The 14,288-nt window shown below is 40.9% G+C and overlaps 1 protein-coding gene across 1 annotated transcript in view; it reads right to left on the bottom strand.

Annotated features, from left to right (window-relative positions):
- LOC140235518 (RNA-binding protein 26-like) overlaps window positions 1-13,675 on the bottom strand; it is a 35,346-nt gene extending 21,671 nt beyond the window's left edge. Inside the window, exons 1-8 of the mRNA XM_072315542.1 lie at window positions 13,543-13,675; window positions 12,048-12,166; window positions 11,241-11,461; window positions 9,529-9,650; window positions 7,526-7,695; window positions 5,000-5,215; window positions 3,921-4,430; window positions 2,451-2,543 (exon numbers count right to left, since the gene is read on the bottom strand). Of these exons, the coding sequence (XP_072171643.1) occupies window positions 2,451-2,543; window positions 3,921-4,430; window positions 5,000-5,215; window positions 7,526-7,695; window positions 9,529-9,650; window positions 11,241-11,461; window positions 12,048-12,166; window positions 13,543-13,604 (1,513 nt within the window). The 5' untranslated portion in view covers window positions 13,605-13,675. The remainder of the gene's footprint in view (window positions 1-2,450; window positions 2,544-3,920; window positions 4,431-4,999; window positions 5,216-7,525; window positions 7,696-9,528; window positions 9,651-11,240; window positions 11,462-12,047; window positions 12,167-13,542) is intronic.
- Window positions 13,676-14,288: the final 613 nt, after the last annotated feature.

Raw genomic sequence — 14,288 nt, 5'->3', positions numbered from 1 at the left:
TGCAAAAGAGTCTTGCACATAAACTTTAACATTTGAAATAGGGACAGACAGATGAATGATGGCCGAGAGACTGATCTCATTTGGATCCCTTTGTCCCACAACTTTCGGTACATAAGAAAAACAAAACAAAACAAACTACAAATGTCGCTTTGGCGACTGGTATGCCTCCGCCATAATGCATGATTTTCCCAATAGGTCTAGATAGTACATGTGGACAATGTGTGATTACATTTTCACAAAATTGGCAAAATATTGAAATGACAAGTTAGTCACAAATGTGTTGAATGTTCACCTTCCTTGACCTAGGTTTAATTGGATGAATAGGAGAGCATGTATCTAGGGATTTAAGGACTTTAACTCGACTTTGACCCATTCATACATTTAGACATTGAGTAATTTTCAAGGTACAGGTGTGGAGAAAAAGTGCAATTTTCTGAATTGAATAGTAAATTGTTACCATTTGGCCCTTGACCCTAAAATTCACAAGATAATCACTTTCAGGTAGAACATGCATAATATGTACTAAGTTTCAAGATAACTTGAGCCACTTCCGAGATATGGAGGAAAAAGTTAGTTCAGCACTTTCACTTGATCTTTGACCTTTTGACCTTTGAGGTAAAAAAAGAAGAAAAAAAAAAACTTTCCAGAGAATTTCTATTAGGTTACACATGTATGCATACACCAAGTGTAAAAAAAAAAATAACCCTGCTGGCATTACATGATAGGAGGGAAATAGTAAAATTTTGAAGTGTTGCACTTGACCTTTGACCCCTGACCTTTGACCCCATGAACCCTACATTCTCTAGATAATCACTTCCAGTCAGTATATGTATATACTATGTTCCATGAAGATACCTTGAACAATTTTCCAAGGTATGGAGAAAAAAAAAAGTTTTAATATTTTTACTTGACCTTTTGACCTTTGACCTTTGACATCATGACCCAAACTTTCACCAGAGAATCTTAATTGGGTAATACATGTATACACTAAGTTTCAAGAAAATATCTTCAGGCATTCAATAGATATGGTGGAAATAGTGAAATTTTATGTATTTGACCCTGACCTTTTGACCTTTGACCTCATGACCCAAACTTTCACCAGAGAATCTTAATTGGGTAATACATGTAAACACTAAGTTTCAAGAAAATATCTTCAGGCATTCAATAGATATGGTGGAAATAGTGAAATTTTATGTATTTGACCTTGACCTTCTGACCTTTGACCTTGAGCATGTGCACCCAAAAGTTGATAGGCACAACTTCACCCCCTAATACACATACATGCCAAGTTTCATTAGGATACCTCAACGGGTTTTGATAGTTACCTTGTCCACAAAATTCATTACGGACGGACGGAAGGATGGACGGACGGACGGACGGACGGACGGAAGGACGGACGGACGGACAACCCGAAAACATAATGCCTCCGGCACCACTTCGTGGCGGAGGCATAAAAACTCACCCCTGCCTTTCTAACCCCTCCCCCTAATATAAAATCAAACAGCGACTTCATCACCACCAATATCATCACTACAAGGATACCCCGTAACAAGAAGGTCGCCAGGACTGCTAATTTTACCTTGTTACACCAATAACGAAACCAGCTCAATACAGTACAGGAAAACCAGGACTATTGAATTCATTTCATCAAAAGCAATGTTTCCGAAGGGAGCTTGTTATAACAGTGTTTCCCTGTTCATAGATATTGCATGGAGCAAAATTTGATTTCAGAGATAGAGAAAGAGACAGATGGGAATGTCCCCTTGTGCTTGACATGCAGACTGTGTGATGAGCACAGACACCTGTTGATTTCAAGGGGGCTTTGTGTTCGATCTAGCACCTTCATGACAGCCTAGTGTCCCATCACATAGGAACATGGCTTTAAATACTCAATATGGTGCACAAACTCACCCAGGGGGTCAAGTTAAGTGAAGACTTGACAAAGCTCTGAGTGAACCCTGAAAAGATGAAGACTGCTCCCCCTAGCAGTCTAGTAGCCTATTGCTCATCCAAGGAAAGTGTGGAGTAGAAAGTGTACCTCTACTTCAGAAATATTATACATATGCATGTGTGTATGATGTTTCAACAGCAATACAGCCAGGGCAAAATTCTGGATAATGGGTAAAAAAAAAAAAAGAAGTAAAAAATAAGATTCACTAGAAGCATCTCTCAAAATCTTGTCAGTTTTGAGTTTTTAAATGTTTTGCCCTCAACTCATCTACATTTTTTTTTTCAAAATCCAAGGTATCACATGAAATAACAAAAGGTGTTAGCTTGCTGAACTGCTGTCACAAAGATGTCGCATCTTAAAGTGTGCTACATTTCTAAGAAAGAAAGGAAGTGTTCTACAGAATGCTATCCTGGAAATGACATGTAACAATATCGCCGGGACTGCAGCATAAGATGCCAAAACTATAATATTGTCTTGCCGTATGTACAATGTCCATTACCTTCTGATGCACCGTAGGTGTCGTTGCCTGAAGCTTCCGAAGGAGGAGGGGGCGGACTACGTTCTCTGGGAGGAGACGCAGGCGGTTGAGGCACTGTGAAATAAAGACGGGAATAATACCATCCAATGTGAGGATTACATAACCTCATGTCCTCTTGGCTTGAAGAGGGCACCTGTTTGCAACCAACTCTTGACATGAATGTCATAGTAAAGTCAACTGGAATATGAAAATCACTGAAATTCTCTACAGATGTTTCTAGCACACAGCAATGTTATACACTGTAAAAGCCGTTATTTTTCTCAAATTTCCTGAATCACTGTTAGTGCAGCTGTTAGGGCACTTACGACATTATAACCTCAGGGTCAAATTGCAAAACAACATTTCGCAAAAAATGTCTGTGACCACCTCAACTGCAAATATAAAACCTTTTACAAGATTTTGAAATGGCTTTATTCATATTCTTCTTTTCCTCTGGATGGTATGTTGCTTGATATGTGCAAAATTAGCAACACATCCAAACACCGTCTTATGTGACACCAATTTAATTTGCTTGTCCTCCAAGGTGAGAGTTGCAAACAATGAAAAGAGATTCATTAAACTTACTTCTTGTTTTTTCTCTGTAGTTCCAAATGTCAAATTCAACCACTCACAACATGGTTATAGCCTATGAAATACCATGCTCATAAAATATATGGAATTTACAGTAGTGATGGCGGCACCGCAAAGAATACAATATAAACTGTTGTTGTTCTTCATTTGGGTTTCCTCCAAGCAAAACATCCATGGCCAAACATTCATCACGACTCTCAACTAATGTAAATGTGTAATTTTTTTTGCGCGCGAGTAATTTTTTGAGTTTGGCCAGGTAAGAGGAGTTTTATGTTTTTAATTCAGCGGAATCAAAACATGAGCTACTGGAACACATAGCAAGCAAAAATATTTGTGAGTTTTTATTTTCATGCTGGTTTCTGCTTACAGCAAATGCGTTACATTGCCAACACTGCAAAAATTTCAGCTTTTACACTATGTGACATGTGCAACCAATGTTTTGATCTTAAAATAAGGTCAGCATTATCAATCTGATGCAGAAGCCCCCACTGCTTGCATTGCGATCCATCAAATTCAGCCATAATACACCCACTTCATGAACATGCGTACATCAAAGATACGACATCGTTAACAGCCTCAACATATAACTACATGTAGCATGCTATGTGTTATGTGTTATACGGCAGGGATGCCAACCTTATAAACAGCCTTGCAGTATTCTGAGGGCTAAAAAGCCATATTTTTGGTGGAAAAACAAAATTTTTACTTTTCCTGCAATAGACACGTGCAACAGTACACCTTGGAAAAACCAGAATTTTCCCTGAAGCCAGCACAAGTTTTGGCACAAAAACACTCCAAAATATTGCAAAACAAAAGTAACAGTTGGCATCTCTGCAAAAGGATGGAGAAAGAGATTCTTACCTTGAGATGGAGCTGCAGCTATGGATGAAGGAGGCAAGGGGGGAGGAGGACCCCGAATCTCTGGAGGAAGGGGTGGAGGGTGGCCCCTCATGTGGGGAGGGGGTCCGGGAGGAGGGCCTGGAGGGGGGCCGGGTGGGGGTCCTGGTGGCCTGTGTGGGCCATGCAGGGGTGGACCCAAGTGAGAAACGGGCTGCTGGCCCGGGCCAATGAGATTGAGAGGTGGTCCACCATGTGGGGGAGGCGGGCCCAGCGGAGGGAGGGGCAGGCGGTTACCCGGGCCAAAGGGCATGGGCATGCTGAATGGGGGCAGGAGTGGGGGTGGTGGCTGGGCTGGGGGCAAGGGTGGAAGGGGAGGCTGAGGGGCAGGGGGTTGACTAGGCACAGGCGGTCGAGGTTCAACATTGGGGTTAGATCCACTGTATGGAGGTAACATGTTGATGTCTTCTACAACCACAGGATCAGCACCGTGGTCATACGGGCAGTATTCTCCCTTCATGCAAAATCCTTTCTCTGTGGAATATGAATAAGACAAACACAACAATACTATAAGTTACTTGCTTGATTTAACATGCTTATTACCACATGAATCACTCTGTCTTCAGCATGTACCTTATTTCAGGCCCCTTTTGACTCTTTTTACAGTTGTTCACAAAGTACTGAGGCAGTGTTAAAACTAACCAAGTGAGATAGACAGGTTATACAATCTATCAAATCATGATATATTCATCTTTCAAAATCAATTTATACCTATTGAAATGTGTGCTAAAGAAGCCATGCTTACTAGCACTGAGAGTTTGATTAGAAAAAGTAAAGTTTCATCTAACTGACAAGATAAGAGAGGCATCACAAGCATCAGGCTAAGGATGCAAGGCACTGCCAACAGAAAACATCTTCTGAAGAGTGACTGATATGAGAAAGCCAGTGATCGATAGAACTGATCATTTGATAATATCATGGGGTGCAAATCCTTCATTACAGCTTATAATAATTCTCATTTTGATTAAACACTAGTATGTTGAGACACCTGCGATGGATTGTACTACATCGAAGAAAACGAAGAAACACAACATTTTTCACACCATCATAATCTCTGCATCGTTGTCTCCTCCCAGTGGGAACGTCGCCCTCTTTAGGCGGGGCCTGACCAGACTCGGAACTGTCGGACGGCACCACGGTTATCACACTGCTGAGGGAGGACGGCTTGATGGGCTGGCCGCTGTGGTTGGCCCGATCGTCCCGGTCACGGTCCGGTTCGCGATCTCGACTACGACCACCATCATCATATCTGAGGCGGTCTGTCAAGGGACAAAAGAAAATTTTCATTTAGGCCCAATATAGGCTTCATATACATCGCCAAATTTGTTCCATTTCTATTTCTGCTGTTACACAGATATACCACATAACAGGAATATGTTCATAAATTATGGATGAAAACTTGGCAATGTTACCATCAAAACTTCATATATGAGATCAGACTCAAGAAATTCTTTACTCTAGGGCTGCATGCAAAGCTATCAGTAAACATTCATTTATTTTCCTTTCTACCTGTCAACTGTATGTGCATGAATGAAAATACAGACAGACACACAAAATGAAAGAAACAAACAAGCCTACAAACAAACCCAAACTAGAAATGTCGCTACAGCGACTGGTTATACCCCCGCCAAACAACATTTCATAAGCTTTGGTCAAAACAACATTTGATAAGCTTTGGTCAAAAAACTGAGGAAGTAGTTAAATCCGCAAGATCTTTCCTTGATCTTCTGCCATTAATATGCCGTTACCATGGCAACGTACTTTCGGGTACTGTCGAAAAATGCGTCTTGCACATCTACAACCAAAGGCGCACATCTACAACCAAAGGCACACATCTGTACCAAGTTTCATGGAAATTGGGCAAAAACTGAGGAAGTAGTTTGCAACACAAAATTTTCCATCATTTTGGCTCATAATATGTGAGCTGTTACCATGGCAACATACTTTTTGTCACTGTCAAGAAATGTGTCATGCTGACCTATATCCTAAGACAAACATTCAATATGAATTCCATGAGAATTGGAAGAACACTGATGAAGCAGTTTTGCCATGAAGCATTTTGCCCTATATTTTACCAATAACATGCCGTTACCATGGCAACGCACTTTTTGCCACTGCGGAAATATGTGTCTTGCACATTAACATATTCAGATGAACATCTGTACCTAATTTCATAAAAATTGATCAAAAACTGTGGGAGGAGTTCGCGACGCAAGATTTGTACCCATTTTTGCCCATAATATGCCGTTACCATGGCAACGTACTTTTGGGAACTGTCAAAAAATACGTCTTGCACATCTACAACCCAAGGCACACATCTGTGCCAAGTTTTATGGGAATCGGTTGAAAACTGAGGAAGCAGTTCGCAACGCAAGATTTGTACCCATTTTTGCCCGTAATATGCCGTTACCATGGCAACGTACTTTTGGGTACTGTCAAAAAATACGTCTTGCACATCTACAACCCAAGGCACACATCTGTGCCAAGTTTTATGGGAATCGGTTGAAAACTGAGGAAGTAGTTCGCGACGCAAGATTTGTACCCATTTTTGCCCATAATATGCCGTTACCATGGCAACGTACTTTTGGGTACTGTCAAAAAATATGTCTTGCACATCTACAACCCAAGGCACACATCTGTGCCAAGTTTTATGGGAATCGGTTGAAAACTGAGGAAGTAGTTCGCGACGCAAGATTTGCAACGGACCGACCGCCCGACCGACCGACCGCCCGACCGACCGACCGCCCGACCGACCGTCCGCTGATTCCTATATACCCCCTTCAAACTTAGTTTGGCGGGGGTATAATAAAGCACACTACGGGAATATGTCTGTCATATTCTTTTGACAGGGATATCTCAACATTTTTAGCATTATCACCGGCAAAAACATGGAGGAAGTAAGCATAGTATAGTTAAAAATATCCTCTGCATTTGCTTACGATGAAATCACACATGACTCAGAAAACTTAGGAATCCATGTTTTGTCCCCTTGTGCTTGACAAGCAGTCAGTGTTAAAGGCACCAACACCTGTTGATTTCAAGGGGGTGAAGATTGCATAATATAGCACCCCTAGCACCTCAAGAGTACTCACTGAAGCAGAATACGGTATGGTGCAAAGTGTGCATAGATTGAACTATAGCCTGCAGATACATATGTATGTTGGATGCTGAATTCTCAGAGAAAAGTAGGACCTGTAGATCCCTACAAAACTTATTGGTGCTTTATGCAACTTACAACTATACAAGCATTTCTCAAAACTGAGAGTTGTACTCCAAGTAAAAATCTACCTGAGCCTGAATCTATTTTTATCGCCCTTCAGCACATAAATATGTACTGGTGAGTCAGGAAGTGCATAAATTCACTTCATTGAAATTAATATTCTTTGTCTAAAAAGAGAAAAGCATATTTCTGATTTCATCATTTTGAATGTTTGTTCGTCATTATAACCTTAGATACAATATCATTTTCATCAATGGCAGTGGGTAGTGGTGTGTACACACCAGCCACTTCATCAGACATTTCATCATGCAGAAACATTTGAGAGGACATTCAACGTTTGACAACATACCTCTCAAGTCCCGGGGACGATTACGATCTCTGTCTCTGTCCCGTTCCCTTTCCCTCTCTCTCTCTCTTTCCCGGTCCCGATCCCGGTACTGGTTGCCATAGCGACGTGGCTGTCCATACCGATCTAACCTGTCGTCCCGCCTCCTTCGGTCATCATCCCGCCGCCTTCTCCTTCAAAGTACAAAAGTGACATACAGCAGAGAATAACTCCAAGATTCATCTCTTATCAAAATTGACTACTTACATTGATTGTAGAAGCATACTGCCTCGAACAAACTTCAGGATTGAGACATAGAAAATTCTTTAGTATTTATGATAAAGGAAGTCCAATTCACTTACTAACTCTCTTGGAGGATTCGGTGCCTTTGAATGTTTTAAAAACAGATTTTTATGATGCTATACAAGTGCTGCTGATCATCATCACTATTAACCATTACCTCATAACCATTCAATAACTTGCTGTAGCAACTCTCTGCAATTGGGTTATCTTGAGCAGAAATAGAGCAGCACACAGCAACTGAAGCTGACAGTTGTGATGATTAACAGTGAATTCATGGCCATGATCTTACTCCTGATTGAAAAGTAGGCTTTTCAATTTGAGGCTAACCTGTGTTAACACCTTACACATTCACAGATGATGTAAGGAAAATGGAAAGAATACCTTATTACTTCTTAACCCTAACTAGGCCGGGCTATTTAGGTAGATCATAGAGCCGGGGGGGGGGGGGGGGGGGGCCTCCCAGGCCCCCCCTCCAGATCTCGGCCATCGACCGCTTGATCGCGACGAAAATTGGCACACACATTGCCTATGATGTAATCTAAAGTACCACGAAGTTAAATTTTAAAAAAGATTATCATGTATGCTAAATTATGCTAATTTATTCATAATGATGCATGAAATCAGACAATTTGGTATAAATCACTAAATAAAGCTCAAAATGGACACTTTTTTGTGTAAATGTTCTTTTTAGTGTCGTGAGCAAATATAAGTGAAAGAAATTGTGCCATCAGAAAAAATTTCTTAAGTATTTTATTGTTTTTTGAATTTCTTACGTATTTCCTTGTTTTTTTTCGACTTTATGTTTTTCATTGTTTTTTCGATGAAACTTGTCCGCGACATTGTTCCGATCAAGAAAATATGTTATTAATTGATTTTAATCAATAAAACCCCAAAAGAATCATACTTTTATGAAATTTGCCTGTAAGCACAGTTTGCATTGAAATTGTACATGAATTCACGTTTTTGAGCAATTTTTGGTCTGACATGCACATACATATTTATGCGCAACTTCGGAACCGCGTGCCCGGACATCGCAAATTTGGTGTCAAAAGATGCGGGAGACTCAAAAGAAAAAAGTCATGAAATGTCGCGGTGATAGCGATACATCCCCCCGGAACGTCAAAGGGGGGGCCTCAGAGGCCCCCCCCCCCCCCCCCGGCCTAGTTAGGGTTAACAGAGGTGTAGTCAAACGTGAAAAAAAAATGATGCACGTTTTTGTGATTCAAAAAGAGATTAGTGGTCAAAGCATTTGGATGTTAACTGTTATGACTACTTGCGGAAGAGCACAGTGACTCATTATTACAATTCTGGAAAACTGCAAGTAGACGAAAAGTAAATATGGCTCATCAGATTGTCAGGTCAACTTGTGAGGAGGTGGGGATACATGTAAATGAAAACTATCAGCTTTATTGTTGCTCCAGTGACTACCACATGCTCTGGATTTTCCTTTTACAATGAACGAGTGTCCACCAAGAAGGCTGGTTCGGTGACACAACATTTGCTCCTGCGACAGTTGCTCCGGTCTTAATTTCTCGAAGGACTTTGGCTTGGGGTTAGGGTTGTGACAGGGTTTTAATTTTAGTTTGATGTTAGTACTAGGATTAGCATTAGGGTTATGTTAGTGGGCAGAATTTATGTTTGGTCTAGCATGCAGATATTTCATGGGAGCAATTGTTGCAGGAGCAAAATTAATGTCATGAAACTGGCTGGTTCACGTGTCTCACCTTGGGCTATAGCTTCGGCTGCGACTCCTGCCGCGAGGCGAGTGGCTCCGAGACTGACTCCTGGAGCGGGAGCGTGAATGCCTCCTACCTCGCCGGTAGTCCCTGTCCTCGGTGTCTAGTGTCTGGGGGATGACGTGGAAACAATATCATCATCAACTGGGGCGGATCCCGGAATTCCGTAAAGGGGGGGGCGGGGGGGGGGGGGATGCAAACAATATTTCTGGTGCTACTCCTGGGTTTCATCTCATTTTTTTTTTTCTCATTTTATTTCATTTGTTTTAAAGGTCCAGTTTATCTTTGGGAGCAGTGATTTCAAAAATGTTCAAGATATCACATTTGATGCATATGTGAAGGTCTGTTGTATCACAAAACATCCTACCATATAAAATTTTCACAATAAAGCCTAAAATATACGGAGATATCAGCATTTTTTTCAATAAACCATAACTGTAGACGGTTTAGTCTGGAAGCATTCTTATTATAACTACTGTTCACATTTTGTGTATTTAACAATACTTAAAGGGTGTGTACAGTTCTGGTCGAGGTGAGGATTTAGCTTTTAACATTTTGCGAGATATTCAGAAACCACTCTATGAGATGTCAAAGAGCATGCAGTTCTAAGGGGTATCAAAAGTTTATTCGATGAAAATCGGTTTTGAAATGGCTGAGATATCCAAAAACAAGGTGAAACAAAGAGATCCTAATCAAGTTGTGACATGTCGCCTTTTATTATTAGCACTTTTTTGGATATCTCAGCCATTTGAAAACCAATTTTCATCAAATAAACGTTGAATCCTTCTTAAAATTACATGCTCTTTCATATATCATAAAAGGCTTTTCATTATCTCACTTAGGAATGTTCAAAACATGAATCCCCACCTCAATCAGTACTGTACAGTCCTTTTAACATCGATTGTACGGATTCAAATTCTTACAGTGGTTGCTTCCATCCCTAACTCACATTTTAGAACTAATTTAAAGCGCTAATGCTGAGTTTTTGTTTCATCTGCAAATGGTAAAGGTAAATTATGCCTTTTACAATAACAAAAAAGAGGGGGCGCACCGGGCATGCGTCCCCTTTGGATCCACCACTAATCAATATCAACATCAGTATCATAGCATTAGCAGGGAACTAATCCTCTTTTATATCCTCACATTCGCTGGTAAAAAATGGTATTACGATACTGAGTAGCTATTTTGTTACCCCTGCTACTGTGCATAGGAACGGCATTACTGCTCATCCTGTGTATCAATAAATAGTTTGTTTTCCCTTTGGTAAGCCAAGTCATGAACTTTGTCCTTCATAGACTTCATTTTGTGCAGCTTCTTCATATAACATGGTATTACAATGTCAGGTTTTGATTGACTCTTGCTCTATCAGCATATAAATCAATTACATCAAGAGCAACTTTTGTCTCCCTGTTTGAATATTTACAAATTTAAAACAGTCAGATTTTAAAACTACAAATTGAAATAAAAAAACACACACACACATATGAAATAATCTTTATGTGAGTATCACCCTGGTACCACTTAAATGCAAAGAAGCCATCTACTTTGCCAGCATTTTGCCATTTTGACACTACCTGTTGTATCACTATGGTTCAATCTCTTTATAGCACTCGTTAATAGAGAAATATGGTGCATCAGATGTACTGTGAGATAAATGCTCTTCACGTTCTTGGGACACACATTGTCAGCACACATCACACCATAATCACCTCTCTAGTAGATGGTGGCCTTGTTCTAGCCTCCTGAGCAACATCTTTACTTGTGTCCCCTGGTGCTGGCTCAGAGATGACCGGTGTCGAGCTGACCGGTGCTACAGCCGTTGGCTGACCAACGGTGGCAATAGCACCCTCCGCCTCTGCCGCTGGAATGTACGACTTGGTTCTGAGAGCCTCAAAAAGCTCTTCGACAAAGGTCTTGGTTTCTGCATGAAGAGAAGAGTATCCACTGTGTTCAAATGATCTATATTTGTAGCGAGAACCTTTGGGACTGAAACGTACAGCAATATTATTAAATTGGTGTATAAAATTGATAATATATTGATACTGCAATTACACCAAAAGTGATATTAATAATAACTGGTGATGATAATCCTCATTATCACTATCATCATCATAGAACCATACTGACGGTTTGGTATTTACTTGAAAATCCATTGCTTTAACAATGTGTGTACAGTCTGATTCTGATCCAGTAAATGGTGCTCTTATTCATAATGACAGAATTGTGTGAGCATGATCTTGCTCGGAATCTTTCATTACTGAATATTGGGTGTTCAAATACAATGACATGCCTCATCTGTTCTCTACACTGTATGTAAATTATGATAACAAAATGTTCTCCGAGGGTAAATTTGTTAGTTGGGGTTGTTTGGTTAACATTTTTATTTGACTGTGAAGCATGCTCATTTCTCCATCTTACAAGACATGCATTACAGAACTCCAATTTGACTTGGAATTCAAAGTCTTCTGCCCAGGTTTTTGGTGAAATACAACATAAACCAAACTTACCGTCGACTAAAAAGACAGACAGCTGATCGATGCAGAGAGCTTTCAGTTCTTCCTCAGTCTTGTCCTTCTTCGCCAAGGCGACGACATACTTGGCCAAGGCAACGGGGTCAGCATCACAGCTGAAAGAGATCAGAGAAGACATATGAAACAAATTACAAGTTTGCAGCACTGTTTACAAATCATAGACTTCATGTATGAATTCAATTGTTGCACTCCTCTTTAGCTGCTAAACATTCACTCGCTCGCTCGCTCTGATAACCCCACAGTTTGCATGACTTGTGCGCTGTCGACACTGGACGTAGCTGGACGCTTGCACGAAAGGCACACAAAGGCTGGTGGATGGCTGAATTCACCAAGAAAGTGAACCCATAATGCCTTCATAGGCTTCAAAGTGATTACCGGTAGTTTGCTGACAAATTTAAGTACCCACCTACTCCATCAGTGTGGAATAGTAATTTGGAACTTGCACAAGATCAGGTTACATGTACGTACACATGATGTAGATCCCTAGCACCTAGTTCTGGTTTTATTTTTCTCTTTAGACTTTACGGATATTTGTAAAAATGATGTTGCTAGCAGACTTCACTTTCATGGGGCTGATTCATGTGTGCATGGAGAGGCCAGAGCAGAGCTAACAATAACATGGTTACAGCCGTAGAAAAAAGCACCAAAAATTTTGAGTTGCCAAGTTGGATCAGGCCGATAGGTGTGGTAGCCCAGCATGAGTGAACCTGTGCACTGGCACTTATCATTTCATGTTCCAGTGGGTCACTGCACACTGCATTGCCATTGGTTAGATCTAAATTTACAACTTACAAGTGAACAGGGGGCCCACGCACAGGGCTTCATCATAAAAACTGTACGAGCTGAAATTTTCGCGGTGGTTTTATTTTCGCGAATTTCGCGAATCGCCTTTGAATCTTGAATCGCGAAAATAACAACACGTGAAAATAACAACGCGTGAATAACTAGATCTATGTTCAGTTAGACCTCACAACCGCAAAATTAACAACACGCGAAAATGTCTGCCAAGTAGCAATTCGCGAAAATATCTGTACCCGAAAATTTCAGCTCATACAGTAAGCATCTCGCCCAGAGCAGAGGGCCTCAGTCATTGCTCATGTCATGAGCACCCTGGCCTGGCCATTGCATGCTCAGCTCATATGAGGAGGGATAAATTTAATTTTACTGAGTGCTTGTGAGCAGGAGCTTTGCCTTTGTAACGTTAGAGCCCCCCTCATCACTCATGAGGTGAGAGGGCTTCCCGGACTAATCAGATTCCCTGTGGCTGTGCTGTAGTGAAAGCTGTATTGCTTGGTTAGAATCTAGTCTAAGTAGTAACGTTAGATACACCTCCTTGTGTGAGTCCTTGACCTTGGTTAGAACACGTTAGTGGAAAAATCTACAACAATTATTTAGATAGGGGTCTAGACCTAGTTTCTACAGCAACAAAGTCAAAGTGGTGATTGGCTCACAAACCATAAATTTTACTCACATGTTTTCCAACTTCTTAGACAACCAAAATTTTAAGTCCTCAACATTGGCAATAGCAGGCATAGCTTGCTGTCTTTGCAGTTGGTCATTTAGTTCCCGACTTGTGAAGGTGCGAAGCTAGCAAGGGAATTCCCTGCGTACAGTGTGCAGAATATCTTCAGCGTTGCCTTTTTTGTTGAGCGTATGGTGAGGATATATAAGTGTGTGAACCACTGATGCTTGCACCATACGCAAAGTGCGTGCAGTAAGTCTGTAGGATGGCGATTTGTTCACAGCATCCTCAAGTTTGTAGACACTGTTCGAACCTAAGCAAAATAGTCCTATCTGCTCCGTATCCCTCTAAAATACACACAGTGTCAGTGAGCGATAGACAAAAGACAGAATGAAGGCTTCGTGAAATTCAGATGCACTGAAACTCGTTCTTCGTCGGAATTCTAATTCTCGTGTCCACGCTCAATTCGTGTTCAATCGAAATCGTACAACATTCATTTGTGAACGTACAGTGTGCGTTTTGTAGTCTAGCTTCGAAGAGCAAGATTTACTTAGCTAGTGGTACCATCACGCGCACACACGTACACACATGGCATGGTATGAAACGCTTGCGTTCCTAGCGTCGTGTACGCTACGCATTAACTTGTATAGTCTTACTTCATACCCCAGCATGGCATAAATAAAAGAAGAAATCAAAACGGCTAATTTTCAATTCAAGAAAACAAAAACAAAACGAAGTATGTAAAACACAGGGAA

The sequence above is a fragment of the Diadema setosum genome, chromosome 11 (genome assembly GCF_964275005.1).
Source record: "Diadema setosum chromosome 11, eeDiaSeto1, whole genome shotgun sequence".
Lineage (NCBI taxonomy): Eukaryota > Metazoa > Echinodermata > Echinoidea > Diadematoida > Diadematidae > Diadema > Diadema setosum.
Note: the sequence above shows the minus strand (reverse complement) of the source record. Positions and strands in the feature narration are given on the sequence as shown.